This window comes from Sorex fumeus, unplaced genomic scaffold, assembly GCF_029834395.1.
Source record: "Sorex fumeus unplaced genomic scaffold, SorFum_2.1 ptg000014l, whole genome shotgun sequence".
NCBI lineage: Eukaryota > Metazoa > Chordata > Mammalia > Eulipotyphla > Soricidae > Sorex > Sorex fumeus.
Genome location: NW_026606071.1, coordinates 37,571,370 through 37,598,890, shown reverse-complemented (window position 1 = coordinate 37,598,890; position 27,521 = coordinate 37,571,370). Strand labels below are relative to the sequence as shown.

Genomic DNA, 27,521 nt, shown 5'->3' with positions numbered 1-27,521 from the left:
GTGTGTGTGTGTGTGTGTGTGAGAGAGAGAGAGAGATATGAAAGAAAGTCCCATTTCCTGACAGACGGATTGCGTTCCTGGCTCTGTTAGGAAGTGCAGAGCAGGTGACTGAATGAATGAGACTTGGTATGTGAACTATTAGCAACATGGAAATCCCAGCATTCGCCTAATAAATATTTATCAAGTGCATCCTATTTGCGAGGTCCTGGAGCTACTCATCTGCATAAGATTGGGGTCCTGCCCCCAAGACTTCGAAAATGACTAGTTGGAATTCAAAGCAGAAGGTGGTCTGTCCTGAAGACTGAAAACACCCGCTGTGGGAACAAAGGGGGGAAAAAAAGGAATGAATTCTGGATCGTTCTAATTTTAGTGTATGCGCTGCCAAGCGAGCACAAGAAAGAATGAATTCTGGTTCTGGAGTGTGCCAAGCTGCAGGGAGGCAGCAGCTCCCCAGCTGGCCCTGGCTTGGTGCTGGAGGGAGCCCAAAGGAGGCTGGAAGTTGGGAGAAAGGCGATAAGGAGGAGGAAGGAATGTAAAATATTCTTTTTGTTTTGTTTTTGAGTCACACCCAGGCAGTGCTCCGCACTTGCTCCTGGCTCTGGGCTCAGGGATCATTCCTGGTGTGTGTGGGTGGAACGGAACCCTATGGGATGCTGGGATCGAACCTGGGTTGGCAGGTTCCCGAGCCGCTGTTCTATCGCTCTGGTCCCATCTTAAAAACATTCTCTAGAGGCTGGAACTATGGTACAGCGGGTAGGGCGTTTGCCTTGCATGCAGCTGACCCGGGTTTGATTCCCCAGCATCCCATATGGGTGCCCTGAGCACCGCCAGGAGTAATTCCTGAGTGTAAAGCCAGGAGTAACCCCTGTGCATCGCCGGGTGTGACCCCAAAAGCAAAAACAACAACAACAAAAACATTCTCTAGTACCGTTCAAATCCTTTCATTTTACTGAAAAAAAAAAAAAAAAAAACCAAACCCAAAAAACAGCTGGATAGACAGAGGAGAAAGTAAGTTTAGAGACGAGCACCTTGTAAGTCATGCTATTCTATTTGACCAGCGGGACTCGGAGGAGGGAAAAGTTAAGTTTAGTGACGAGCATCTTGTAGGTCATGCTATTCTACTTGACCAGCGGGACTTGGAGGAGATTCACCATCTCTAGGGAACTGCTGCAGCTTCCCTCCACCTGGGAGCGATGCTTCTAACACCGCAGTCTAGGGGTCCAGAAGCCCCGCCCCCTGGCCTGGCCCCGCCCCTGCGACCTGGCTCCGCCCCGCGGCCCCAAACTCCGCCTCCCCCGGGGTGCCGATTGGGGGTGGGGAATCTACTTCTAGGCCTTTCGTTTGCGCGGGCGGGCTGGCCAACACGGGAAGGTGGGGAGCTCTCGCAGCCGCTCATGGTAAGTGGGAGATCCGGGGCGCCCCTGGGCCGGGCTGGGCGAAGTGGGGGGGGGGGGTTACGCGGCCCTCGCGAGCTGAAGCGAGCGCGGACAACCCTCCCTTAAGGACCCCGGCGCCCGGCCGCTACACCGGAACTGGGCTCTGGGAGTGGGCGGGGTGGCGCGTGCGCAGTCTGTCTCCGTCGGCGGCGAGGCGGGGTTTGCGAGCTTCCGAAGCCGCTGTCGGGGTGGGCGGCTAAGAGCGTGCAGGGGGCCGTCGCCGGCTGCGTGACCCTTGGAAGAGTCTCGGCACGCGCGTTAAGTGCAGCCGGTGCTGTGGACATCAAAGGCCAAAGCCCCTGACAGCCGGATGTGGATGACTTGGGGGCGTTTGTGGACGCCCAGCGGGTTCGTCCAATCAGAGGGATGGGGCGTGGCTCACCGCGGGTCCCTGCGGCCATGCTGCCCTCTGCAGGACAGCGGAGGAACTGCGTGAGAATGACCCGCTTCTGAGAGGCAGGGCCTCTTGTTACACCCGGGATCCTTCAAAAATGACATTTGGGGGTCGGGGCCATAGTGCAATGGGTTAAAGGCGCTCGTATGCTTGCCCGTGGCCGACCCTGCTTCCATAAAAGGCATCCCATATGGTCCCCCGAGCACCACTAGGATTGATTCCTGAGTACAGAGCCAGGTGTAAGCCCTCAGCATCGCTGGGTGTGGTCCCAGAACAGAACACCCCCCCCACCCCAAATGACAAATGGGGCGATAGTACAGTGAGCTATTGCGGCCGACCCGGGTTTGGTCACCAGCACCACATATGATTCAACTGATACGGTTACTGGCAGGAATGATTCCTGAGCACAACTGGATGTAGTGCCCCCAAACCCCTCACCAAATGATAAATGAGGGCGTGAGGGAGGTCAAGAGATAGAACTGCCAGAAGGAAACGCTTCTTGGCTCAAACAGCAGAGCTCCCTAAATATGACAGGTGCATGAGGCAGCCTTGGTATTGAACTCACCACCTCATGCTTGCGGGGCAGGTGTGCTGAGATCCTGAGGTAGCCCCCCAGGGCCCTGGTTTTCTTTATACTCTAAGATCCTCTACCCTACCCCCTTTTTCTCTCACGCATGCGTGTGTATTGGGGATGGGGGGGGTGTTTTAACCCGGCAATTCATACACATGTGTGTTCTACCCAGAGCCACCACCAAGGGTGGCCGACCCTCAGGGCCCCTTCTTTTAAACCCACAGTAGATAGCAAACAAACAAACATGGTCCTCCCGTTGTTTATTGATTTGCTCAGTAACATCTCTATTTTGAGACTTCTTGTTACTGTGTTTGGCATATTGAATACATCACGGGTAGCTTGCCAGGCTTTACCATGCAGGTGAGATACTCTCAGTAGCTTGCCGGGCTCTCCGAGAGGGGCAGAGGAATCGAACCCGGCTCGGCCAGGCTGGCTTCGGGCAAGGCAAATGCCCTACTGCTGTGCTACCGCTCCAGCCACTCTGTGCTATCGTTCCAGCCACTAACCCACAGTAAAAGTGATTGAAACTCCTATCACTGGCCAGAATTGGGCCACTGAGTATCTGTTTGAATAGAAATGTTGAATTCCCAGGAGTGCAGGCAGGGGTGCCTGGGTGAGGATGTGGTGATGAAGTTAAGTGAATTTAGCACCTGCCTCTGTGATATGCCGGGTGTGGTGTCATGACTGGCCACTTGAGCCCTTGGATGCAATTCAAGAGCCATTACAAATGCATTTGGTGGCTTTTCTCTTTGCTCCATACACAGCTTTTTAGTGGGTTTGTGTGCGTGTGTGTGTGTTCATCGAATCTTCTAAGAATTTGATAATTTTTATAATTATGGACTCTTCCCCCCAGTTTTTTAATTCATCCTTATGTAAAAATCTTACATAGAATTCCCAAAGATTCATATGCTGGAGAATAGATTAAGGATCCCTGGGGCCAGAGATGCTGCTCAGTGGTAGAACACGTGTCATGTGTGTGTGAGGCCCTGAGTTAGATTTCTGGTAACACACACACACACACACACACACGGGGAGAGAGAGAGAGAGCGCGAGGAAGAATCCCTGTTTTAGGGAATATAGAATGAGTTTATAACTATTTAAATATGTGACTGTATAAACATTTAGTGAATGTCTTTATATGTTTAGGGACTGTATGTACATATGTGTTTGAAATTCTGAGAGCTTCCAGTTTTGTTTTCAGATAGTGATAAAAAAACTGGAATTTCCTGCCCTCAGTACTGAAGACTTACACTGCTCCATAAGCAGGAACTCTTCCTTCTTTTCAGAAGCTGTGACAAATGAGTGAGCTGGCTTGGCTGACTCTGCGGGGTGGGCGGGCCTCCTGTTCAATCTGGAGAAGGGGTTCCCCCTCCCCAGGTCTTCTTTGTAGGAGAAAGGGTGTGGTACCCCGGAGCCCCCAGGACCCTGGGCTCTGGGCTGAGCAGAGACTTTCTGGCAGATGGAGGAGCTGGACCACAGGCTGTTGGTGCAACCTTGGGCCTGGCTGCAGATCGCCGAGAATTCCCTCCTGGCCAAGGCCTGCATCACCCAGCAGGGCTATGCCTTGCTGCTCTGGGATCTTCAGCAGGTGTGGCACGAACAGGTGGATGCCAGTGTGGTCAGTCAGCGAGCCAAGGTGAGTGAGAGCGGCGTGGGTGTGGGTGCTCCTGCCCCCACCCCCTGCCTCTCTGTCCCGGTCCCCGTCCCTCCCCCACATGCTGGCTCTGAGTTTGTGGTGCGTGGTTCCTTGCATTGCCCTTCCCTTTGTCCTATCCCTGCTGTCTTTTAATTTTTTTTGGGGGGGCAGTTTTGTACTTTCATTGATTATTTTTTTAGGGCTGGAGCAATAGCACAGCGATAGGGCGTTTGCCTTGTGCTCAGTCAGCCCGGCGGAGCCAGGTTCGATTCCTCTGCTCCTCTCGGAGAGCCGGCAATCTACTGAGAGTATTTTGCCTGGATGGCAGAGCCTGGCAAGCTACCCATGATGTATTCGATATGCCAAACACAGTGACAACAAGTCTCAGAATGGAGATATTACTGGGCCTGCTTGAGCAAATCGATGAACAACAGGAATACAGTGTTACAGTGCTTGGTGGGTCAAAGTGAAAAAAAATTGATTATTTTTAAAATTAAAAGAATTTTTGGGGGGGTCACACCCAGCCATGCTCAGAGGTTACTCCTGGTTCTGCACTCAGGAATTACTCCTGGCGGTGTTGGGAGACCATATGGGATGCTGGGGATCGAACCGCAGGTTGGCATAGCAAACGCCCTACCCGCTGTACTATTGCTCCGGGCCCATTTTCATTCATTTTAATTTTTTTCCAGGATTTTTTTTAATTGAATCACTGTGAGATAGATCCTTGCAAAGCCCTTCATGATTGGGTTTCAGTCATATTGTTTCAACACCCTTCTCTCTACCAATTGTGCATTTCCCAGCATCAGTGTCCTCAGTTCCCCTCCCATCATCACCCCACCAAGCCTGCCTCTATGGCAGACACTTCTCTCTCTCTCTCTCTCTCTCTCTCTCCCTCTCTCTTTCTCTCTCTCTCTCTCTCTTTCTCTCTCTCTCTCTCTCTCTCTCTCTCTCTCTCTCTCTCTCTCCTCCCTCCCTTTCGGGCATTGTTGTTCGCAGTACAGATACTGAAAGGTGATCGTGTATGTATCTCCCGTTAATGACTTTCACCACTCATTGCTGTCTGTTTAGGAGCTGAACAAGCGTCTGACGGCTCCCGCCGCCGCCTTTCTCAGCCGTTTGGGTGATCTGCTCCGTCCGTTGCTGCAGGGCCAGGCTGGCCCCAGTGAAGCCACCTTCTCCTGCGACCGCGTGGCCGAGGCGCTGGTGCTGCGGGTACGGAGCGAGCTCTCCGGCCTCCCATTCTACTGGAATTTCTGCTGCACCGTCGCGAGCCCTGCCCTGGTACGTGCACATCGAGCGTGGGGAGGAGCAGGGTTGAGGGTGGGTTTGAGATGAAACCCTCCTTGCTCCCATCATCGTCATTATTATTGTTTGGAGAAGTCTGTTTGAAATGTTTTTTTTTTTCCCAGTTAGAAAACTATCATTGATGAGACAGAAAACTAGAAGGATGATTATATTTTGGTTGGGGGTGGGTGTATTCAAAAAGTGTGTGCGGTGGGCCGGAGCCATAGTACAGTGGGGAGGGCGTTTGCCTTGCATGTGGCCGACCTGGGTTCGATCCCCGACATCCCCTGTGGTCCCCTGAGCACTGCCTGGAGTAATTCCTGAGTGCAGAGCCAGGAATAATCCCTGAGCATCGCTGGGTGTGACCCAAAAAGAAAAAAAAATTGTGTGTGTGTGCTCTGTGCGTTCGGTGGTCAGGAGCCGCTTTCCCATCCCGGATGGCCGATGATGATGGACGAAAGAAGGAAACGGGCTGGGCTGGTTGGTCACTATTTATTCCCGTTTATTCCCATTTATTCCATTCTCCCTGTGTGCCTGTATTCCAGTCTCCCACTGCCCCTCATCCCGTCTCCTACTTTCCCCATGCTAATCTCTCTGCACCCTGTCTCGCTGTCTTAGTCAAGAGACCAACTTCTCTGGTTGGTGGTAGCTCCTTAGAGGTGCTCAGGGCCACTGGGGCTATGTGTGGTGGCATTGGGGAGGGCACACAGTGCCAGGGATGAAACCTAGAGGCCCAGGATGTGCCAGGTATATGCTCTTGTCCTTTGAATACACACACTCTCTCTGTCTCTCTGTCTCTCTCTCTTTCTCTCTGCTTCTCCTTCCCCCAAAGGACCATTATTATTTTATTTCTTATTGTTATTTTTTTGTTTTGGGGTCACACCCCAGTGCTCAGGATCACTCCTGGTGGGACTCAGGGGACTTACAGGATGCTGGGGATTGAACCCGAGTCAGCTGCATGCAAGGCAAGTGCCCTACCTGTTGTACTATTGTTCTCACCCCTGAAAGATTATTTCTACCTCTTTTCTTTATTCTTGAGGCTATACTCGGAAGTTTTGGGGCCATGTTGGACTGGGGATCTCACCCAGGGCCTTACATTTGCATGGTATGTGCTCTTCCTCTGTGTTACCTTCTGGCCCCAAGGACTTTTGACTGATATATCCTGTTCTTTTTTGGGAGGTAGAGGGCAGCACTCCTGGTGTTCAGGGCTTATTCCTGGCTCTGCACCCAATGGGGTGCCAGGGATTGAACCTGCGTTGACTGTAAGGCGAGCAACTGCCCACTGTACTGTCTCTCCAGCCCATGGTGTAACCTGTTCTTGACAAAGGAACAGTTTGTGCTGAGGTGATTTATTGTATGTCCTTACTATTGTTATTATTCGGGCGGGGGCAGCCTGTCAAGCAGTGCCCAGGAGGCTCAGCGGCTCCGCTGGCAATTCTTGGTCATCCAGACCTGCAGTTCCATGAAGGATGTGACGCTGCTTGGGCCTGAGGTACTGATGAGTCCTAGGGTCACACCTGGTGGTGCTTAGGGTACCAGATGATATGGGGAACTGAACCCAGGTTGGGCACATACCAGGCATGAACCCTAACTGTCATCCTATCTCCCAGTCCTGTGTGTTCTTATATACTCATTATGTACTAAGCATCTCTCCTGGCCTGACTGTTGGGTATCCAGATCTGAAAGAATCTAGCCTGAGGGTGGAGTGATGGGATTGAGGGTAAGACCCAGGTTCAATCTTCGACATCCCATGAGGTTTCCCTGTTTTCCTCCAGGAGTAATTCTTGAGTGCAAAGCCCGGAGTAACCCCTGAGCATGTCTGGGTATGGCCCCAAAAGGAAGCAAACAGACAAACAACCCCCCCCCCCACCCCAAATCTATCCCAGAGCTAGAGAGATAGTATAGGAATGAAAGGACTTGCTTGTGGCTGGCCCAGTTCATTTCTCAGCTCTGCATGGTTCTCTGCTCATCACAAACAAGGAGCAAGCATCTCAAGATTTAACAACAACAACAAAATACAACAACAAAGAATCATGCCCGTCCCTACAGTTTGCTCTCATGAGGGGATGGAAATGAAGGATGAACGATGGCTAAGTTTTTCGAGGGCATGGGGCCAGAGTGATAGCACAGCAGGTAGGGCGTTTGCCTTGCACGCGGCCGACCTGGGTTCGATCTCCGGCATCCCATATGGTTCCCCAGGCACCGCCAGGAGAGATTCCTGACTGCAGAGCCAGGAATAACCCCTGAGCATCGCTGGGTGTGACCCAAAAAGCAAAGGAAAAAAAGCTTTTCGAGGGGAGCCCGGGTTGGTTGAGGATCTGAGGAGATCATTTCTTTATTTAGATCATTTTGGGGTTTTCAGGCCACACACAGTGGCGCTCAGAGTTTATTCCTGGCTCTGTGCTGAAGGGTCACTCCTGGCGGTGCTTAGCGGGTGGCTGGGGACTGAATCAGGGTTGGCCTGCATGCCAGGCAAGCATCCTACTGGCTATGCTATATCTCCAGCCCCATTTCTGAGCTGCATTTTGAGGATTAAGAGGAGCAAATGCGGGGAATTGAAGTTATTCCTGCAGGAGTGAGTTTTGAGAGCCTGGGAAAATCTGAAACCTGAAATTGATCTTGATGGTGCTTTTAGTTCTGTGCTGTTTCTGTCTTGGGCTACACCTGGTGGTGCTCAAGGCTTGGGTCCTGACTTGGGTGCTTGGGGGACCACATGGGACGCCAGGGATCAAACTCTGGATGGTCGTGTGCAAGGCCAGCACTTTCCCCGCTATACTAGCCTTCAGGCCCCAGGACGCCATGTCTTAGTCCCCTTCTTTTGTCTCAGAGGTAAAGGGATGCTTTGGGATCAGGAGGGTAGATTTGGGAACAAAGGACTCTTTGAAGAACTATTTTGTCATCTTCAACTGTTAAAATGTTTTTATTTTGTGTTAGAGGGGCCTCTTCCCAGGGTGCTTGATTGCCCTGGGGATTACTTCTGGTGCTCTTGTACCCTAGGGACCTGGTGATGGGGCAATGCCCGAGGGCCACCAAAGCGCTACCTGCCAGTGCTCAGGGTGTCATACTGGTCCAGAGATCAAACTACAGACCTTGTCCTCTGGTCCTTTGAGCTATCTCCTGAGCTCCTAATTTAATTTTTGTTTTGTTTTGACAATACCTCTTTGGATTTTGAAGGCCCACTGACAGTATTATCTGTGGGTAGTATTCACTCACATTGGTTGATTTTTGAAAATTTATTTATTTTTGGTTTTGGTTCCACACCCGATGGTGCTCAGGGCTTACTCCTGGGATGCCGGGGATCGAACCCCAGTTGACCATATTCAGGGTAAGCTCCCTTCCTGCGGCACTATCGTTCCAGCCCCACATTTGTTGATTTTAATAGAATTTCATGTGGAATTTCCCATCCTGCTTTAGTTTAACATGTTAAACTCCAGTAACTTTTAAAAAATAACACCAGGGGGCACCATTCCCTCAATAATGTTTGTACTAGTGCCACTGACTTCCCCCCACCCCCCCAAAAAAGAACATTTACCACTACCTTTTGGAGTCTCAGGCAGTATCTAGTCTCCGTGTGTGTGTGTGTGTGTGTGTGTGTGTGTGTGTGTGTGTGTGTAAGGTAATTCAAGGTAGTTTGTACTGAAACTTATTTAGAAAGATGTGAGGTGAAAGAGAGGCAGAAGTGTGTGTGTTCAGCGAGAACACAGGCTTTTCCAGAGTAGAAAAAGGCAAGCGACGAAGGAGACAAGCAAGGGAGATAGTGTTCAAGCAAGGAGACCCCGCAGCAAGGTTATAGTTTCAATTTTGTATCAGTTTGTATCCCTAGACTTCTGTATCCCAGGGCCTCTTGAATTGCACAGGGACCGTGGGAAGCAAGTTCTTCGGAGCTGATGGATTCTTCTTTTTTTTTTTCCTCTCTTAAAGAATACAGTAAAAGCACTTGTATCACCTTGTGGAAACTATGTAAAGGCACTCACTCTTGCAGACAAATTCTTCTAGTTGTCAAGAGGCAACTGTTTAGAATGGAATGAATCTTGAGTGTATACAGAGCATATATAGACCAGCCCACAACGGCTTGTTCCCCACTGGGAGTGATCCCCGAGACCTGCTGGGTATGGCCCAAAGTCTTCCCACCCACCAATAAAAAAGAGTGGAATTTTTTTTTCTTAAAAATTATTTATTTGTTTTGTGTTTTGGGCCACACCCAGCGGTGCTCAGGGCTTACTCCTGACTCTGAACTCAGGAATCATTCCTGACAAAGCTTGGGAGACCCTATGGGATGCCAGGGATTGAACTCAGGTTGGCCGCATGCCAAGCTAATGCCCTACTCGCTGTGCTGCGCCATCACTCTGGCCCCAAGAATGGAGTGCATTTTGGTTTGACAACAGTAGAGATTAGCTTTGAACTAACATAATTGATCAGCAATTGTGCTTTGACTTAAAATAAGATTATGCAAGTGTGTGTGTGTGTGTGTGTGTGTGTGTATGTGTGTGTGGTGTGGGGGATTAAACTCGGGGTCTCACACAGGGAAGGTAAGCACTCCACTGCCAGCCACATCTCTGGCAGTCCGTATACAAATCGTTCGACTGTCCTTAAAGAAGCTGCCTGCCTTCCCTGGGAAACCTTCCTAGGGAACAAGTTAGAGGCAGGGACACAGGCCGGGCTGGAGGCGGCAGCTGGCTGAGGCTCGGGTGTGTGCAGGTGAGGTCACAGAGCCCCGACTTTTGTTTCTTACTCATTCTTGTCGTCCTTTTTTTTATTTCCTTTTTTTAAATGAGTGATTCATGCAAAAGGCAAACACTTCAAACAGCACTTACGGGCCTGGAGTGGAAAAATAGGTCTTCTTTCTGCCTTTAAAAAATGTTCCCAGTCCCTCCCTTTTCTTCTCTGAAGCAACTATTCCTTTTCGCTTGTTATGTTTCATTTTTTTGTGGGGGGCTATACCCCTCAGTGCTCAGAGCGCCCTTCTGGCTCAGTGCTCAGGCATCACTCACTCCTGGCAGACTTGGGGGGCCATGTGGGGTGCTAGGATCAACCCCAGGTCTGCCCATGTGCAAGGCAAAAGCCCTAACTGCTTACTATCGCTCTGTTTTCTAAAGCGGCTCTTGCTGTCAGCGGCTGGTGAATTCTCAAAGGAAACCGTCTGTCGGCATGTGTGTGTATGTGTGTATGTATGTGTGTCTATCTACACACAGAGTCAGGGCTGTGCATATGTGTCTGCATTTTCATGCAGGGCACATATTCGTCACTCTGTTAGTTCCTTGTGGTTTTCGTTTAACTCTTGCACTCAGAGATTCCTAGCAATACATTTACTTATATTTTTATAACCTGGCGTTTTATTGAATGACTCTACCAATACTCAGTTCATTGATCGGCTCCTCGAAGACCCCGAGGTTGCTTCCCTTCTTCTGTTGCATTTGGCTCAGGGGCTGGCTCTTATTTTCCCTGCACGCAGGTCTACGAGCGGGTTCCTAGGAGACTTGTCGGTGGGGGAGGGCTCGTGTCTAGACTCGCACTGACATAATGCCAGACCATCTTCTCAAGAAACAAAACGCTTCGTTCGCCCCAGAGGAGCGCAGCAGAGCGCCCGCCCCCGCCCCTCCACAATTCAGCGTCTCCCCATGAATAATGAAGTGGTTGCTGAGTCTGGGGGTGGGGGGGGGCTGCTGTGTGTTCAGGAAGCCTCGTGCTGTCTGCTGCGTCTGCCTCCCCTTCTGGCCGCCGTGGTCCCTCTTCCCTGTCTTTCCCAGGGTCTCATGAGATTCTGGTTTTATTTTTTTCGGGGGGCGGGGAAGGGATTGGACCACACCCAGTGGTGCTTGGGGTCTACTCCTGACTCTGTGTTTGGGGTCACTCCCGGTGGTACTCTGATGACCAGTGGTGCCAGAGACCAAACCAGGGCCAGCCACATGCAAGGCAAGTGCCTTACCCCCTCCAGCTAATAATGGACTTCCTTATATCCCATACTTTGGCTCTCAAATGTGCCACCTCTTTGGCCACTTTATCATCACAAGGAATCACTTCAAGTGTGTGTGTGCGTGTGTGTGTGTGTATGCGCGCGTGCACATGAGAGAGAGATTGTGTGTATATGTATATGTGTATGTGTATGTGTGTGTGTGTGTGTGTGTGTGTGTGTGGTGGAGTGCACAGGCCTCTGAATCAGTTCATCGGAATTAGCAACTCAGCTCTTCTCCTTTGATTTCCTGTTTTTTCTTTTTCTTTGTTTGGTTTTGGGGCAAAAGTCAGTGGTGCTCAGGGGTTACTCCTGGCTCTGCACTCAGGGATCACTCCTGGTGGTGCTCGGGGGACCCTATGGAGTGCCGGGGCTCAAACCCGGCTGGGCCGTATGTAAGGCAGATGCCCTATTGGTCCAGTCCTGATTCCTTGCATTTTCTCTGGTGGGTTTTGGAATTTCCAGGAGACTCTATTTCTCCAGCTGCACATCCCAGTCATACTGTGGCACTGTGGGCTTACCTACGAGCTTGTGTCACCTGGCTTAGAGGAGTGGCCCTGTGACAACAAATATTCCCCCTCCCTACATTGTCTCCTAAACAAGGCAGTGCCTTGCGGTTAAGGTGTTTCTCCAGCTAGGTGCGGTCAGGGCGAGACTGGCCGCTGGGCTTCCGCTCCACCCCCACCCCATCTGTTAACCTCTCACTGGATCCAGTGACCTCATTCACTGGGGGTTGCCAGGGATGATTCCATAGAAAATCTGGGGATGCAGGGGGAAATAAGGTGTAGACTTTGCCCTGGTGGTCAACACCTCCTGCTTTTCCGATGCCCCCCTCAACCTGACCTCCTTCCCCGATGGCTGCCTGTGTGGGCCAAAGAGGTCTCTGGGATGAAGGCAAGCTGGGCACCTCTTTTTTTTTTCTTTTTTGGGTTACACCCAGCGATGCACAGGGGTTACTCCTGGCTCATGCACTCAGGAATTACTCCTGGTGGTGCTCAGGGGACCATATGGGATGCTGGGAATTGAACTCGGGTTGGCAGCATGCAAGGCAAATGGCCTTACCCGCTGTGCTATCGCTCTAGCCCCTGGGTACCTCTTTGACAGTGTAGAATCAACACTTTCCAGTGTCTAAAGGGAGTCTGTTTTTTTTTGGGGGGGGGGAAGGGAGGGCAGAGGGCTGGATCCCACCTAGTGGTGCTTGGGAGCTACTCCTGACTTTGTGCTTGGGGGTCACTCCCGGTGATCCGGAGGTCTGCCTCTGGTCCAGAACTGCTCTCTGAAAACCGGGGCTTCCCTGCATTTGCCTTAAATCCAATGTCCCAGCCTCCAGTTGTGAAGCTGCCACATAGTGATTGTGAGGGTTTTAACCCCATCCTAGGGAATTATTTGAAATATTGAGCTACTTTCTGATAAAATGGACTTCTTTTTTTTGCTTTTTGGGTCACATCCGGCAATGCACAGGGGTTATTCCTGGCTCTGCACTTGGGAATTACTCCTGGCGGTGCTCAGGGGACCATATGGGATGCTGGGAATCGAACCCGGGTCGGCCGCGTGCAAGGCAAATGCCCTACCCGCTGTGCTATCGCTCCAGCCCCCTAAAATGGACTTTTTCGGGATCTGTTTTTGTTTTTGTTTTTTGAGGCCACACACAATGATGTTCCTGACTCTGTGCTCAGGAATCATGCCTGGCCGTGCTTGGGCTGCCAGGGATCGAACCCAAGTCTGCTACATGCAAGGCAAATGTCCTCCCCGCTGGACCATCGCTCCTGCCTCCAAACAGGCTTTCTTTGGGGGCGGGTCAAGTTTGGTTTTGTTGTTACTTAGTCCAGTTGTCTCAGATAATTGATGAGGCGGTCATCAAAGATTTCTTAACTAGGCTTCTCTTATTATTGTTGTTGTATTTGGGTCACACCCAGCAGTGCTCAGGGCGCACTCCTGGCAGGGCTCAGGGACCAAGTGGCGTGCTGGGAATTGAGTCTGGGTCAGCCACAAGCAAGGCAAGTGCTCTGCCCACTGCACTGCTGCTCCTGCCTCAGCACCAGGTTTCATGCTGCCATCCCGACAGTCCCTAGATAAGCAGAAAAAGAGGCGCCCGCAGACAGGCTGGCCACATGCAACTTCTGTATTTGAACGCCATGACCGTGTGGCTGCATGGTTAGTGACGGCGATGGCTTTCCATCCTACCCACCAGACACAGCCTCCTCTCAAACAAACTCAGCAGATGAGCCCGCGTTCTCTCCTAACCCACCTCAAACAGGACCGACAGCCACAGAAACATCTGAGCGAGGATTAGATGGAACCTTGGTTGGTCCCATGCAGGGCTGGCACCACAGCCCCTATCTCTCAGCACCTTTTGTTTATATTATTATTATTATTATTATTATTATTATTATTATTATTATTATTTGCTTTTTGGGTCACACCTGGCGATGCTCAGGGGTTACTCCTGACTGCACTCAGGAATCACTCCTGGCAGTGCTCAGGGGGCCATATGGGATGATGCGAATTGAACCTGGGTTGGCTGCATGCAAGGCAAACACCCTACCCGCTGTGCTGTCACTCCAGCCCCTGTTTGTATTAGTTTTTGCAGTGGCCTGTCTGTGCTCAGGGGTCACTCCTGCCAGTACTCAGTGATCCTGGGGTGCTGGGGATTAAGCTGGGGTCACTACAGGCAAGGCAAGAGCCTTAACCCCTGTACTGTCTCCTCAGCCCAAGATTCTAGACTTCTGTTGTTTGTTTGGGGGGTCCACATGAGGCAGTGCTCAGGGCTTTACTCCTGGGTCTGTGCTTAGGGACCACACCTGGCTGTGCTTGGGAGAACCCTACTCGGTGCTGGGGATGGAATTGGGGTTGGCTGTATGCAGAGCAAGTGCCTTCACCCCAGGAATATGTTTCCAGCCCAAAGAGTCTTTGGACACAGATCCAGTTGCGTCTGGTTTGCTTGTCTACTGGGATACACGAGGGCCTCCTCTCCACTTGCCATTTGTGTGGGGTGTCCCGTCCAAAAGTCCCCCTTCTGAGGTCAGGGCAGGGCTTGGCACTTCAGGGCTGCCTGTTCCCATAAAGTTTCAGTAAAAGGCCTCTCTCCTCGGTGAGACGCTAACGCAGCGGCCTGGGAGTCACCCAAGGCCCCAAGGGAGCTGTGGAAGCAAATTTATCAGTATCGACTCTGGCTCTTACAGACCTTTTCTGATCTCTAGACTGGGGCGTTGGTTTCTCCGTGCCTCCCTGAGTTCCTCTCCTCCGGGAAAAGGAAGGAACATGGATAACATCTCCGAGCCACAAATAGATGATTGATTTGGGCTGTTTTCATTGCCCAGCTAATGGGCACCTGGCGGAGGTGGGCGAAGCTATTCTGCACCATCCAAGGCTCCTAGGAGACCGTTGTCTGAGCCTATCAGCCACCCAGGGCCTATCCTCTGCTTCTCCGGTTCAGCACGAGGTGCCTGTGTCCGTGAGGGGGATGATGGCTCGTACTCCCAGGCTGGGCACTGAGTGACCAGCTCGCTTCTGTGACAGCCATGACCGTGGACTCTGCTGCCCTTGGATTTTTTTTTTTTTTGCTTTTTGGGTCACACCCGGAGATGTACAGGGGTTACTCCTGGCTCATGCACTCAGGAATCACTCCTGGCGATGTTCAGGGGACCATATGGAATGCTGGGAATCGAACCTGGGTCGGCCACGTGCAAGGCAAATGCCCTACCCGCTGTGCTATCGCTCCAGCCCCTCTGATGCCCTTGGGAGAAGCAGGGCAACTCTAGGTTCGATCATCAGCCCTGAAATGGATCTTAATTAGTGGTCTGGGTCTAAATCAGCTTGCAAAGCTCCCCACTTGCGGTGGGTTTTAGTCTTCCTTTTTTCCCTGTAGCTCACATCCTCTGTTTTTACTTTTTCTTCTTTTTCTGGCCCTCATCCAGCAGTGCTCGGGGCTCACTCCTGCCTATGGGCTCGGGGGGGGGGGGGGGGTCAGTGCCGGCAGGGCTGGCGGGCCCTTTGCTGAACTGCACCCAGGTCGGCTGCTTGCAAAGGTCGGTGAGCTCCTTGCCCTGCTGTTCTGTCCCTCTGGCCCCAGTCTGCTTTGGTCTCTGTTCTTAGTGACTGTGACCTCTCTCTCTGTACATCTCGGCTATGTCTTCCCAGGCGTTAGCTGTACCCCAAAAGGAATCCCTCACCCCTTTAGTCTGCTGACCTAGTGGCTCTGCTTGTTCCTATCTCTCTGCCCTGGATTGCTCCCTTTGAAAGCCTTAAGTTCCTCTGGAAACATTTCTTCTTCACCCCTTTCTGGTGCCGCCGAGGTGAGGAGGGCTGGGGCGCCCTGGAAATGGTCTGTGGGTTGATTCCTCTCTCCTCCTCCTCCTCCTCCATGGAAGGTGTCCCAGCATCTGCTCCGTCCCCTGCTGGGCATGGGCCTGGCCCTGCAGCACCAAGTGCGGGAGCTCGCCACGTTGCTTCATCGGAAAGACCTGGAACTCCAGGACTACCAGGAGAGCGGGGCCACGCTGAGCCGAGGTGAGTGCCCATGGGGCCTGAGGGAATGGGCTTCCCCAGCATGGACACTGGGCACTGGCCAGACACTGGACACTCGGGGCTCAGAGACTGGCACTTCTCCCTGCCTCGAGCACCTGGCTAGTGTCCACGCAGGGGTAGAAAGTGTCTCTTGAGTCCAGACACCCTCCCCGCCCCCCTTGCCTGTCCTCCCCCCCGCAACCCCTGGTAACAGCCAGGACAGGCTGGAATGGGGCCAAGTAGTGGTCAGTGTGGTGTGAGGGCTGCAGGACTTCTTGGACTCTGTGAAAGCCACTGAGCTCTAATGTCCGAAGTCAGTCCGACCTTTGCCTTTGGGTGGGAAGACCGGAGAGAGCGCGTGGTACCCTCCCAGGCCTGTCGTTGGTGGCCCATCACCCCCTCTTCCTGTTTGCTCACAAACTCTATTTTTCCCCGGTTATTTGTTTGTTTGGGGGCCACACTGGGCAGTCCTCGGCTTTGCAGGCTCTGGGCTCAGGGGTCAGTCCTGCTGGTCTCGGGACGCCATCTGGGGTATTGGGGATCGAAGTTGACGAGGTGCGAGGCCAGCGCCCTGTCCACTGTGCTACTGCTCCGGCCCTGTCCACAAGTCCTCAGCCCCTCTTTCCCCACTGGGTGAGGGGCCCCTGGGTGCATACGTCCTTCTTTTCTCCCAAAGGAATACACAGCTCTGACCCCTTTCCCTCTTGTAGGTCAGAGACCCATCCTGAAAACTCACATTTCTTTATTTGGGGGGAGCAGCAAGGGGTTTTGGGCCACACCCAGGGAGGTACAGGGGCTCTTCACGGGCCCTGTGCTCAGGAGTGATTCTTGGTGGTGCTCAGGGCACCATAAAAGAGGTGCCTGGGTTCAAACTGGAGTTGGTCGCTTGCAGGGCAGCACCCTACCCGCCGTGCCATCTGTTCAGTTCAAGAACTCAGATATTAGGGGCTGGAGCGATAGCACAGCGGGTAAGGGATTTGCCTTGCAAGCGACCAACCCCGGTTCGATTCCCAGCATCCCATATGGTCCCCCAAGCACCGCCAGGAGTGATTCCTGAGTGCAAAGCCAGGAGTAATCCCTGAGTATCGCTGGGTGTGACTCAAAAAGCAAAAAAAAAAAAAGAAAAAAAAAGTACCAAGAACTCAGATTTTTTTTTTTCCTTCCCACCCTTCCTATTACAGAGCGGTTGAAGACGGAGCCATTTGAGGAAAACTCCTTCTTGGAACAATTTATGGCGGAGGTAGCGTGTGTGTGTGTGTGTGTGTGTGCGCGCGCGCGCGTGCGTGCAGTTTCCTTTCGGCTCATGCACTTTTACTTCCTCTTCCCAGCCGCTGGGATGTGGACTTGCTGTTTGAGCGTGCCAGGTTGTTGGCATGGTGCCAGAGCCCCCTTTCTCAGGGAGACGGGGCCCATGTGTGGGAAGTCTCACGCGTGAGACGGACGGAAGGAGCGGGGGTGGGCACGAAGGTTGATGGTGAGAGCGGGCCAGTTAGCCTCGGTCGACCGTCTTTATTAACGTGACTTGGGATTACATACAGAATTCTCTAACCTTGGGAAGCTGGGTTCCCCAGTTGGGAAATCAGGGCTTGTTGGGAGCACGTCCTCACTCTGGCCAGTGGAGCCGGGTACCATCTTGCCCGGGTCCCCTCTGCATCCTGCAGCCAGGGACGGCGGCATGCGCGGGCTGGCCGCTTGCGCACCATCCTGTGGGCACGGTGGAAAATCACAGTGTTTATCCAGGGAGACTGGCAAGGGAATGAATGGGGAGTCGGTAATTGTGACCTGTCAGAAGCCTCTGCCTGGGTTTTCCTTCTAAGGATTGAACTTGGCCAAAAGAAACAGCAATTAAATGCCAAACGGGGAATATTAATAATAGTGACCTTTGACAATACCAGTCAATATTGATCTTCTTTTTCTCTGCCTCTTCTTGTCGGCCGTCCAGTGAGTGCCTTAGTATTGCCCTTTTACTCATCCTACGTGCTCCCTAAGTCGACCCTGCGTTTAAGTTAGAAAGTGGCACTGTCAGAATACCGTGTGATCTGAGAGAGAGAGAAGAGAGAGAGAGCGAGAGAGCGTGAGCAGGGGTTAAGGCGCTTGCCTGACACATGGCCAGTCCTGATTTTGATCCATAGCCACCACATAGGGTCCCCTGAGCCCCTCCCAGAGTGAGCCTTGAGCACAGAGCCAGGTAGAAGCTCAGAGTGCGGCCAGGTGTGGCCCCCAAGCAAAAAAAAAAAAAAATTAAAAAAAGAAAGCTGTCTGATCTACTATTTGTCCTTCTTTCTGCTTATTTTCCTGGCTAATTTGTAAACTTCTTGCGGACAGACAACGTCTGGACTCCAGCTTCCAGTGAACCCGAAAATAGCACTGTTTGCAGGCCGAGGCCTCGAGCGAGCGTGTGTCGTTCGGAAACTCTCTGCTCTGCCTCTGGTGGCGGCCAGGGCCGTGTCACCCCATGAGAATCAGGGTCTGAGCGTTAAGAATGAAATGGGATTTGAGAGGCTGGAGAAGCAGCCCCGGTGCTTGGAGCTACGTTGGCACCCTGGGCCTGCTGAGTGCCCGAGTACCCATGGGGAGTGACCCCTGGCTCCCCGAGCACCCCTGGGGGTGGCCTCTATGAAAAAAATAAAAGTGAAGTCGCGTGGACAGGTCTGTTCACAGGCGGAAGCAGTCGGGACTCGGGAGGACGGTGGTGTCAGTTCTAAACTCTGGATGCCAGAACGAGTTCCAGGCCCTCTCGGGGAGCCTTTGCCTCTGGACTCTCCAGCCCTGTGACGGGTGTGGGTGTGAAGAGGCAGGTTTACCCAGTGGGGAAGAAGGGCTGAGAGCTTTGGACAGAGCCGGGAACAACAGCAGAGCAGGTGGGGCTCTTGCCTTGCACCCAGTCAACCTGGGTTCGATACCTAGTACCCCAGAGGGTGTTGTCCTGAGGCCACGTGGAGTGATCTCTGAGCCCAGAGCCTGCAAAAGCCCCTGGATAAACATTGTGATTTTCCACCATGCTCACCTGACAGTGCGCAAGTGGTCAGCCTGCACATGCTACCGTCCTGCATCCTGCAGCCAGGACCCGGGCAGATGGGGCCCCACTCCACCGCTCAGGTGGGCAGAGAATGATGAGACAGTTCCCTGCCTCCGCTCCTCAGTTAAATGTACAAGACTTCTTTGTTTGGGGGCCACACCCGGTGGTGTGTGTGAGTGTATGTGTGTGTGGGGGGGAGGAGATTACTCGGGGCTGTGTGCTCAGGAAAATGTGTGGTGTCGGGAATCAAACCCTCCCCTTTTGCATGCCGAGTCTGAGCTCCAGCTCACTCCGCCCTCCCCGCCCCCCACAGCCTTTATTCTTAGCCCAGCAGAGGACCTACCCAGTTTGGTTTCTGGGCATTAAAGAAAAAAAAAAAGTACTTTATGCCTTAGCCAAATAGAATGACTTTGGATTGCCCAGCCAAGGTTTCTAACCTTGGTCTCCTCACGTACCTTGTTCCCCAAGTTGAATGTGCCCGATGTCCTTGCCTTACTGACCTTGTAAACTTCGATTACTCTCGTAAATGCCAGTTCAGCTCTGTGGAACGGCTCTTCTTGTAAAGATAATTCTTCTTCCTTAGGCCTCTAGTACTTTGGTTCATGACTATTTTACCGCTCTCTGTACTTTACTAATTGCTGATCTTTGGATTCTTTGAGGGAAAGGGTCGTGTTGAGTGTATTTCTTTTATTGTGGTGGGGGTGGTGGGGGGAGGTGGAGGTGCTTGGGCCACACCCAACAGTGCTCAGGGGCTGCTCCTGGCTCTGTGCTCAGAAGTGTCCCCTGGCAGTGGCGTGGGGACTTGTACATGGTGCTGGGGATTCGAACTGGGGCTGGTAGGATGCAAGGACTTGCCTCAACCCTTGTACTGTCTCTCTGGCCCTGTGGTTACATTACACTCTCTCTCTCTCTCTCTCTCTCTCTCTCTCTCTCTCTCTCCCTCTCCTCTTTCTTTCTTTCAACTTTTTCATTGAATTACTGATATAGACTCGTACAAAGATGTTCATGATTGGGTTTCAGTCAGTGTTCCAACACACATCCCTCTACCAGTGTACATTGCCCAGCACTGGTGTCCCCAGGTTCCCTCCATGACCCCCCACCCCCCACCCCTGCCCCTATGGCAGATGATTTTCTTCTCTCTCTCTCTCTCTCTCTCTCTCTCTCTCTCTCCCGCTCTCTTTCTCTCTCTCTCCTTTTGGGCATTTGTGGTTTACTGGAAGGTTATCAAGAATATTCCTTTACCTACTTTTTTTTTTTTTTTGCTTTTGTGGGTCACACCCGGCGATGCTCAGGGATTACTCCTGACTCATGCACTCAGGAATTTCTCCTGGCAGTGCTCGGGTGACCATATGGGATGCTGGGAATCGAACTCGAGTCGGCCATGTTGGCTGCGTGCAAGGCAAACGCCCTACCCGCTGTGCTATTGCTCCAGCCCCTCCTTTACCTACTTTTAGCCCTCAGATTTTGTCCAGCATGATCATTCCCAGATATTATTGTCATACTGGTCTCTTCTCTATCTTATCTATTCTGTGCCCCAAACACACCTGTGGTTAGTTCCAACCATTGACCAGTCCTCCAAGCCCCGGTTTTCCCTGGTCATGAATATTTTTCTTCTACTATATATATATTTTTATATACCATAAATGAATTCAGTCATTCTATATCTGTCCCTCTCCATCTGACTCATTTCACTCAGCATGATACTCTCCATGTCCATTCATTTATAGGCAAATTTCATGACTTCATTTTTTCCTAACAGCTGCATAGTATTCCATTGCGTAGATATGCCAGAGTTTCTTTACGTGGATATGTTTCTTAGCTCCAGCCCTGAGCATAGTATCTCGAAGTAGCAGATTGTGCTCAAGTATGGGGATGGATGTGTCACCTTAATGTCGATAGATGCTCTAGGGAGATTGGGAAAAGTCTTGGCAGTGTGACCCATGGTGACAGTCATCGGAGCTTATTACACGCCACAGCAAGCGTGGTAGAGCTAGTTAGACTCTACTTGGGGTCTGCAGTGCGTCTCCTGGTTATTTTGCTGCTTTTGAATAAATCCCTTCTCTCCAGCCTCTGTGTTCTCCTCGGCAAAACTGGAGATGCATCTTATGTGCCGTAGGGCAGGGAGCCGGGCAAGACTCCACCAAGAACCCGGGTCCTGGCTCAGTCTTGGCGCTGCACAACCAGCCACTGCAGGGATACTGATCCTCGGAGTTCCCAGGGTGGGGGGGGGGGGTCACACCCGAGCGACTAGGACCTGTAGAATCCTCCTGCTCTGCCTGGGAAGGGAGGGAGTGTTGGGGAGAGGGCCTAATTTATGTCACTGATGAAAGAATCAGCTTCACGTGGCTGCCTGTCTCCTTAGGAGGACGAAGCCCTGTAGCTGCCGGTGTGGGGCAGACATTTGCATTTCTGGGCTCCCCATCTCTGCACCCCCCTGTGCACTCTGACTCATTTGAGGTAATCCAGGTCTTGTTTCCTACTTTAACTGGTGGTGGGCACCGGTTAGGGGAGAGTTAAGGATGGGGAAGGGGGGTGGCTGGGTGGGTCTAGTGACCTCTGGGGTCTCTGTACTGTCCTCCGCATGTCCCCCCGGGACCCGGACAGTTTCCTGCCAGGTCCTTAGAATGTCTTCTGGCCACAGCATCTTTTTTGGTTATTCTGCCCGCCTGGGGTCCTGCAAACAGGACACAGGAGGGTCAGGGGGTCACCCGAGACCGAGCGGAAAGGATGTGCCTTCAAAATAAGCAACCGAGGAAAATAAATAAACCAGGGCACGGAGCGTCTCTGTGTGTGTGTGTGTGTGTGTGTGGTCCTGTCTGGGGTCTGTTCTTTCTTTCTGCTTCTCCTTGGGGGTGATGGCTAGGCAAGAGGCCGCAGAGATAGGGCCCAGGATGTGGGGGAGAGCAGTTGGCCAGGGGGGTCCTGGGATACCGAGACCAAGAAAACTGCTGCAGGACTGAATTGGGGTGGTGTCCAGTTAGCCCCCCCTACCCCAAACAGTCTTTGGTTTCTTATTTCTGGGTGCCTAAGTGGGGAGGCTGATGGTGGTCAGACTTCCATGGGGAGCCATGGCAATGATCGTGGGGCTCCAATTGAGGTGGGGGTGCAGCTGCCTCCCGGGCCAGGGCCCCCAGAGGGAGCATTTCCAGGGGCACCTTTGGGAATGGCAACCAAGTCTCGGGCTGAAGGGACCGCATTCGCGAAGGGGGCTGATGATGGCAAGGGTACGCAGGCAGTACACGCCCCCCCACCCTCAGTCTGGTCCCCGGGAATCCGACTCTCCCCCGGCCAGGCCTCCCTCCCTCCCTCCCTCCCTCCATCCCTCCCTCCCTCCCTCCCTCCATCTGGTTGCCATCAGGCCCTGTGGCCACTGGCGCACTCGCTCGTTATTTATTTATCCCAGCGTAATGGGGTGCGGAGGGAGCTGGCCTCGGGCTGGCATTCCAGGCCGTGCCAGTGAGCCACAGGCGGTTTCCTTGGGTGTGTGAGTCACTGGGGCCGCACGCTGCTGCTCCAACCAGCTGAGGCCAGGCGCAGGGACTGCGGGCAGCCCCCCCCTCCCCATCCCCAAGAGCCCCGCCCTCTGTAGCTGGCAGCCCCTGGCCAGGATTTAGCCCCAGGAGTGAGGGGTGGTGGTGGTGGTGGTGGCAGGGAGTGGGGGCCTTAGGGAGAAGGCGACAGCTCCCTCCTGAACTTTAGTCTTGGTTTTTGCCCTTTTTTGGGGGGAGGGTCACACCCGGCAATGCACAGGGGTTCCTCTTGGCTCAGGCATTCAGGAATTACTCCTGGCAGTGCTCAGAGGACCGTATGGGATGCTGGGAATCGAACCCGGGTAGGCTGCGTGCAAGGCAAATGCCCTATCCACTGTGCTATTGCTCCAGCTCCTAGTCTTGGTTTTGGTTTGGGGGGAGGGAGGCAGTGCTCCCATTACGTAAGCCTGGCTCTGTACTCCGGAATCACTCCTGCCAGTGCTCGGGATGCCGGGGATCGAACCCAGGTTGGCCGCATGCAAGCAAGGTGAGGCAAGCGCCCTCCCCACTATGTTCTCGGGTGTGGGGAGTGGGCATCTGTGTTCACAGAAGAGCCCCCAGCGGTCCCCTTGCTGTCTTGGCTCCTCAGGTTCTTCCTCCGAACCTCTTAGTGTGGGTTCGACGGGTTCCATGGTGCCGGGGGCTGTGCGAGAGACTGCAGCAGACGTTGATTTGACTCAGTGCCCTAAATGTGGCCGTGGCCTTGGCGTCCTGTCGCCTTTGGGTTTCCGTCCTCACGCCTGTCTGCGAGCAGCTGCCCCAAGCGCTGAAGGTTCTCACTGCCGCGGAGAGAGAAAGCGGGAGGGGAGGGCCGAGGCTCCCAGGAAGACGGGGTGTCCTTTCCCCTGAGGACAGCTGCTGTCCAATTATTAGAGGGCCCATGACACCTCTCTGCAGCCCTGAGCTAGTTCTTGGCCCTTCTCTGTCCCTTCAGTGTCAGGGCCACCAGGCCATGTCTGTGACCTTTCACCCGCTTCCCCTCAGGCTGATCTCATACAGACGCCCTTTCCACACTCACTTCTGTCCCCTTCTCTGCTGTGTTTGGGGCCTATTATTTTTGGTTTGTTTCTGCTTGCGCTGTGTTTTTTGGGGGAGAGGGGGTGCCCCAGGGATCAAGCCCAGGTCTCCTATATGCCAGGCAGGTGCTTTATGCCTGAGTCACAACACTAGCCCTCAGTGGCTATATTTGTTTTTGCATATTGGATCTTTTCCTCTGAATAACCCACCCACAATGCCTTAAGCAGGTCCAAGAATTAATCATCAGGGAGCCAGAAAGGGACTACAGGGCTTGGAGTGATTAGCGCAGTGGGGAGGGCATTTGCCTTGCACGTGGCCAGCCTTGGTTTGATCCTTGGCATCCCATATGGTCCCCTGAGCACCACCAGGAGTGATTCATGAGTGCAGAGCCAGGATCACACCCTGACATTGCTGGGTGTGACCCAAGAAGCACAAAAAAAAAAAAATAGAAGAAAGAAAGAAAGAGTGTACAGGGGTTCAGTCACCTACTTTGTATGCAGCTGACCTGGGTTCCATCCCTGACACTGTATAGGGTCCCCTAAGCAGTGCCAGGAATGATCACTGCCAGGAGTGATCCCTGAATGCAGAGCCATGGATAAGCCCTGCCGGATGGGACCTAAAAACAAAAACCAAACCAAACCGACCAACAAACAAACAACAAACCCAACCCCAAGAAACCAAAAATAAAGTGTCGCTTCCCCCAAACCTCTCTTGCCATCCTTTCCTTAGGGGCAGTGGGCCATGAGCCATTCTAGTTTCTGAGCTAGAGCTGTTTTCTCTTCCTCCATCTCCTGTCTTTTTTCTTTTTTCTTTTTGGGTCACACCCAGCGATGCACAGGCATTACTCCTGGCTCATGCACTCAGGAATTACTCCTGGTGGTGCTCGGGGGACCACACGGGATGCTGGGCATCGAACCTGGGTCAGCCGCGTGCAAGGCAAAAACCCTACCTACCGTGCTATTGCTCCAGCCCCCATCTTCCGTCTTTGTCCTTACTTCCAGAGTTCAGCTTCTCCACATTCTTGGGTCTGTTCTTATTTTGGGGGCCACACCTGGCAGTGCTCAGGGTTTACTCTTGGCTCTGCCTTCAGGGATCACCCCAGGTGGGTTTGGAGGACCATATGAAATGCCAGGGATTAAACCCAGCCAGGGGCCCTTCCTGCTGTTCTAATTGTTTCAGCCCAGAAAACCTTCTTTCACTTTCTCCATCCCCAACCTGCTCAGTGTCATCTGTGCCACTGTGTGTTGGTCTGTCCTTTTGTCACATCCTCCAGGGGACCATCAGGAAATTATCTTGTTCCTGCCACCAGAATGCCCCGGGGGCTGCCCGCCTGTGCTCTCTTGCCCATTCTCTGCCAGGGGGGTCTTGGGGAAGATCCTGACTTTCCCTGCTCCCGGCTTGTCACTGGCCTCATGAGAGCACTTGTTGAGAAAGAGCCCAAGTCCCATGAGCCCATGTGACCTGGACCTCTCTGCGTCCCCACTGCCAATGTCTCCCTGACACTCTGCGTCACCTGCCTTTCCTTTCCGCCTTACGCTCTCTCTGTAGCCCTGATGTGGCCAACTCCAGCCTGCCTGGCTGCCGGCAGTGGCCGATGGTGGCCGGGGAGCGTGTTATTGCGGAACTCGGTGACTTCCAACCACGGTTCATGTCTTAGCCAGGGTTTGCGAGTCAGGGGTCTGGAAGCTGCCGGGCTAGGAGGCTTGACTTGGGACTTCTCCGGAAATCGCGAGATAGTGGACACAGCTGGGCTGCTGGGCTGACTTACCTCCCAGACCCTCTCGGAAGCTGGTTGGCAGGAGGTGCTGTGTCCCGGCCACTCCCCTCATGTGGCCCTGACTTCCTCCAGAGTAAGCGAGTTCAGAAACGGCCCGAGAGGCTGAGACCAGGTCCTCATTGGAAGCCTCGGTCCTTGCCTGACCTCTGAGGAGTGACAGTCCATCGTGTTGATCTTTCCTTTCTGTTGTTGTCCTTGTTGTGATGAGTGGGGTGACACGTGTGCTCGGCTGGGGGTGAGCTGGGAGTAAGTATCTGGCCAGAGGGCTCTGCTATTTTATTTTGTATTTGGATTGTTTTCTTGTTGGGGCATGCCCAGAAGTGCTCAGGGCTTACTCTTGGCTCTGTCTCAGGGAACACTCCTGGCAGGCTCAGGGGGCCTTATGGAGTGCTGGGGATTGAATCCAGTTGGCTGTGTGCTAGGTAGGTGCCTTATCCATGGTACTGCCTCTCTGATACCCAAAAGCTCCACTTCTTTTTTAGGGGGGGCCACACTCAGTGATGCTCAGGGTTACACCTGGCTTGGCACTCAGGAATCACTCCTGGTGGTCATTAGGGGACGGTAAGGGGTGCCAGGGATTAAACCAGGCCAACCACATGCAAGGCCAGTACCCTACTCACTGTACTATCTCTCCAACCCTGAAGCTCTACTATTATTTTTTGTGGGGGAGAAATGTTTTGATTCATACCCAGTGATGCTCAGGGGTTTCTTCTGGCTCTGCACTCAGGAATCACTTCTAGTAGTGCCTGGGGACCATATGGGATGCTGGGGATGGAAACCAGGTCAGCCACGCTCAAGGCGAGTGCCCTACCCTCTTTACTACCTCTCTGGCCCTGCCTTCTTTCATTGACACTGTGTTGTTTTGAGTGTGTCCCAATTGTGGGGTGAAGTAAAACCCTAGACTGTCTTTCAGTTTGGTTTCGGGACCTCATCAGGTGGTCCTCAGTTGGTTCTTCTGGTATTGGTTGTTTTTTTGTTTTGTTTTGTTTTTCTTTTTGCATTTTTGGGTCACACCTGGTGATGCTCAGGGTTTATTCCTGGCTCTGCATTCAGGAATCACTCCTGGCAGTACTTTGGGGGCCGTATGGGATGCTGGGAGTCAAACTAGGGCCGGCCATGGTAAGGCGAACACCCTACCTGCTGAACTGTCACTCCAGCTCCTGGTACTGGATTATGAACTCAGTCCTTCTGCCTGTGAAGCATGTATGTAGCCCTTTAAACTCTCTCCTTGCATTTCTGTGAGGGGGTGTGGGTGGGGGATCAAATGTAGGGCCTCATAGTTGTGACACATGTGTACGACCACTGTACTTTCTCCCCCAGCCACAAAACATGATATATTTTTTTTTAAATTGGGAGATCCTAGGACCCGCTCCCCACCCCCACCCTTTTTTCAGAGTCAGAGTAAGAACCTAACAGAAATCCTGGAAGGAACACGAGTCATGGAGCCGAGAATCACTCCCCTCGGCCCTCAGCCTTTCCACCCTCTGGTCCTTCCATTGGCAGTTGGACTGCCACTCCTCTTGGCCTATGACTCCTGGCATGTGGGAGACATGCCTTATGCACTAGGGGTTTCTTTTTCTAATTTTTTTTTTTTTTTGGCATTTTGGGTCACACCCGGCGATGCACAGGGGTTATTCCTGGCTTTGCATTCAGGAATCACTCCTGGCGGTGCTCAGGGGACCATATGGGATGCTGGGAATCGAACCTGGGTTGGCCGTGTGCCAGGCAAACGGCCTACCCGCTGTGCTATTGCTCCACCCCCTCTTTTTCTAATTTTTTAAAATGGGTGTCTTTGGGCCACACCCCACAGGGCTCAGCTGCTATTTCTGGCCCTGTGCTCATGAGTGGCCCCTGGCAGTGGTTTGGGGGTGGGGGGACCCTCTGTGGGGCTGGGAAATGGAACGAGGCCCACGGCTACCACGGCTACACAACGGACAGTGCTTTATCCCTGCCCTCTCCTCCAGCCCCTATAGGAGGTTTTTTTGTTTGTCTTTTTGTTTTGTTTTTGTCACCTTCACGACCAGTGGACGGAAGGGTAAGTCCTGGTGGCCGAGAATACCTGCCCAGCCCATGTTAACTCTCTCACCTGGGGCCAGGGGCGCCTCCACTTGTTCTCCTGTTTCCGGACAAACACCCATGCACCTTTCTGGGTGCGGGGGACAACCCCAGGGCTGACGATGACGACGACGGTGCCGTGAATGGGCTCCCAGCGCCAGACCGAGGATAGCGGCACCCAGAATGAGCGGAGGGATTTGCTAAGGGACGTGTGGAGGGCGTTTTCATTGACCTGGCACTTGGGCAAGAGAAATAAAATAAGGGGAAGAAGAGAGAAGGGGGGAAGGGAGAGATAGTATGAGTAAGCCCTGAGCACAGCTGGGTGTGTCGCCCACCCCCCCCCCAA

General features: G+C 52.9%; 2 protein-coding genes across 2 annotated transcripts in view; both read left to right on the top strand.

Annotated features, from left to right (window-relative positions):
- Window positions 1-27,521, top strand: part of ATG9A (autophagy related 9A) — a 173,259-nt gene that overhangs the window by 76,608 nt on the left and 69,130 nt on the right. The gene's annotated exons all lie outside the window — the stretch shown is intronic.
- NHEJ1 (non-homologous end joining factor 1) overlaps window positions 1,311-27,521 on the top strand; it is a 117,711-nt gene continuing 91,500 nt past the window's right edge. Inside the window, exons 1-5 of the mRNA XM_056111717.1 lie at window positions 1,311-1,397; window positions 3,861-4,037; window positions 5,106-5,318; window positions 15,642-15,780; window positions 16,959-17,017. Of these exons, the coding sequence (XP_055967692.1) occupies window positions 1,395-1,397; window positions 3,861-4,037; window positions 5,106-5,318; window positions 15,642-15,780; window positions 16,959-17,017 (591 nt within the window). The 5' untranslated portion in view covers window positions 1,311-1,394. The remainder of the gene's footprint in view (window positions 1,398-3,860; window positions 4,038-5,105; window positions 5,319-15,641; window positions 15,781-16,958; window positions 17,018-27,521) is intronic.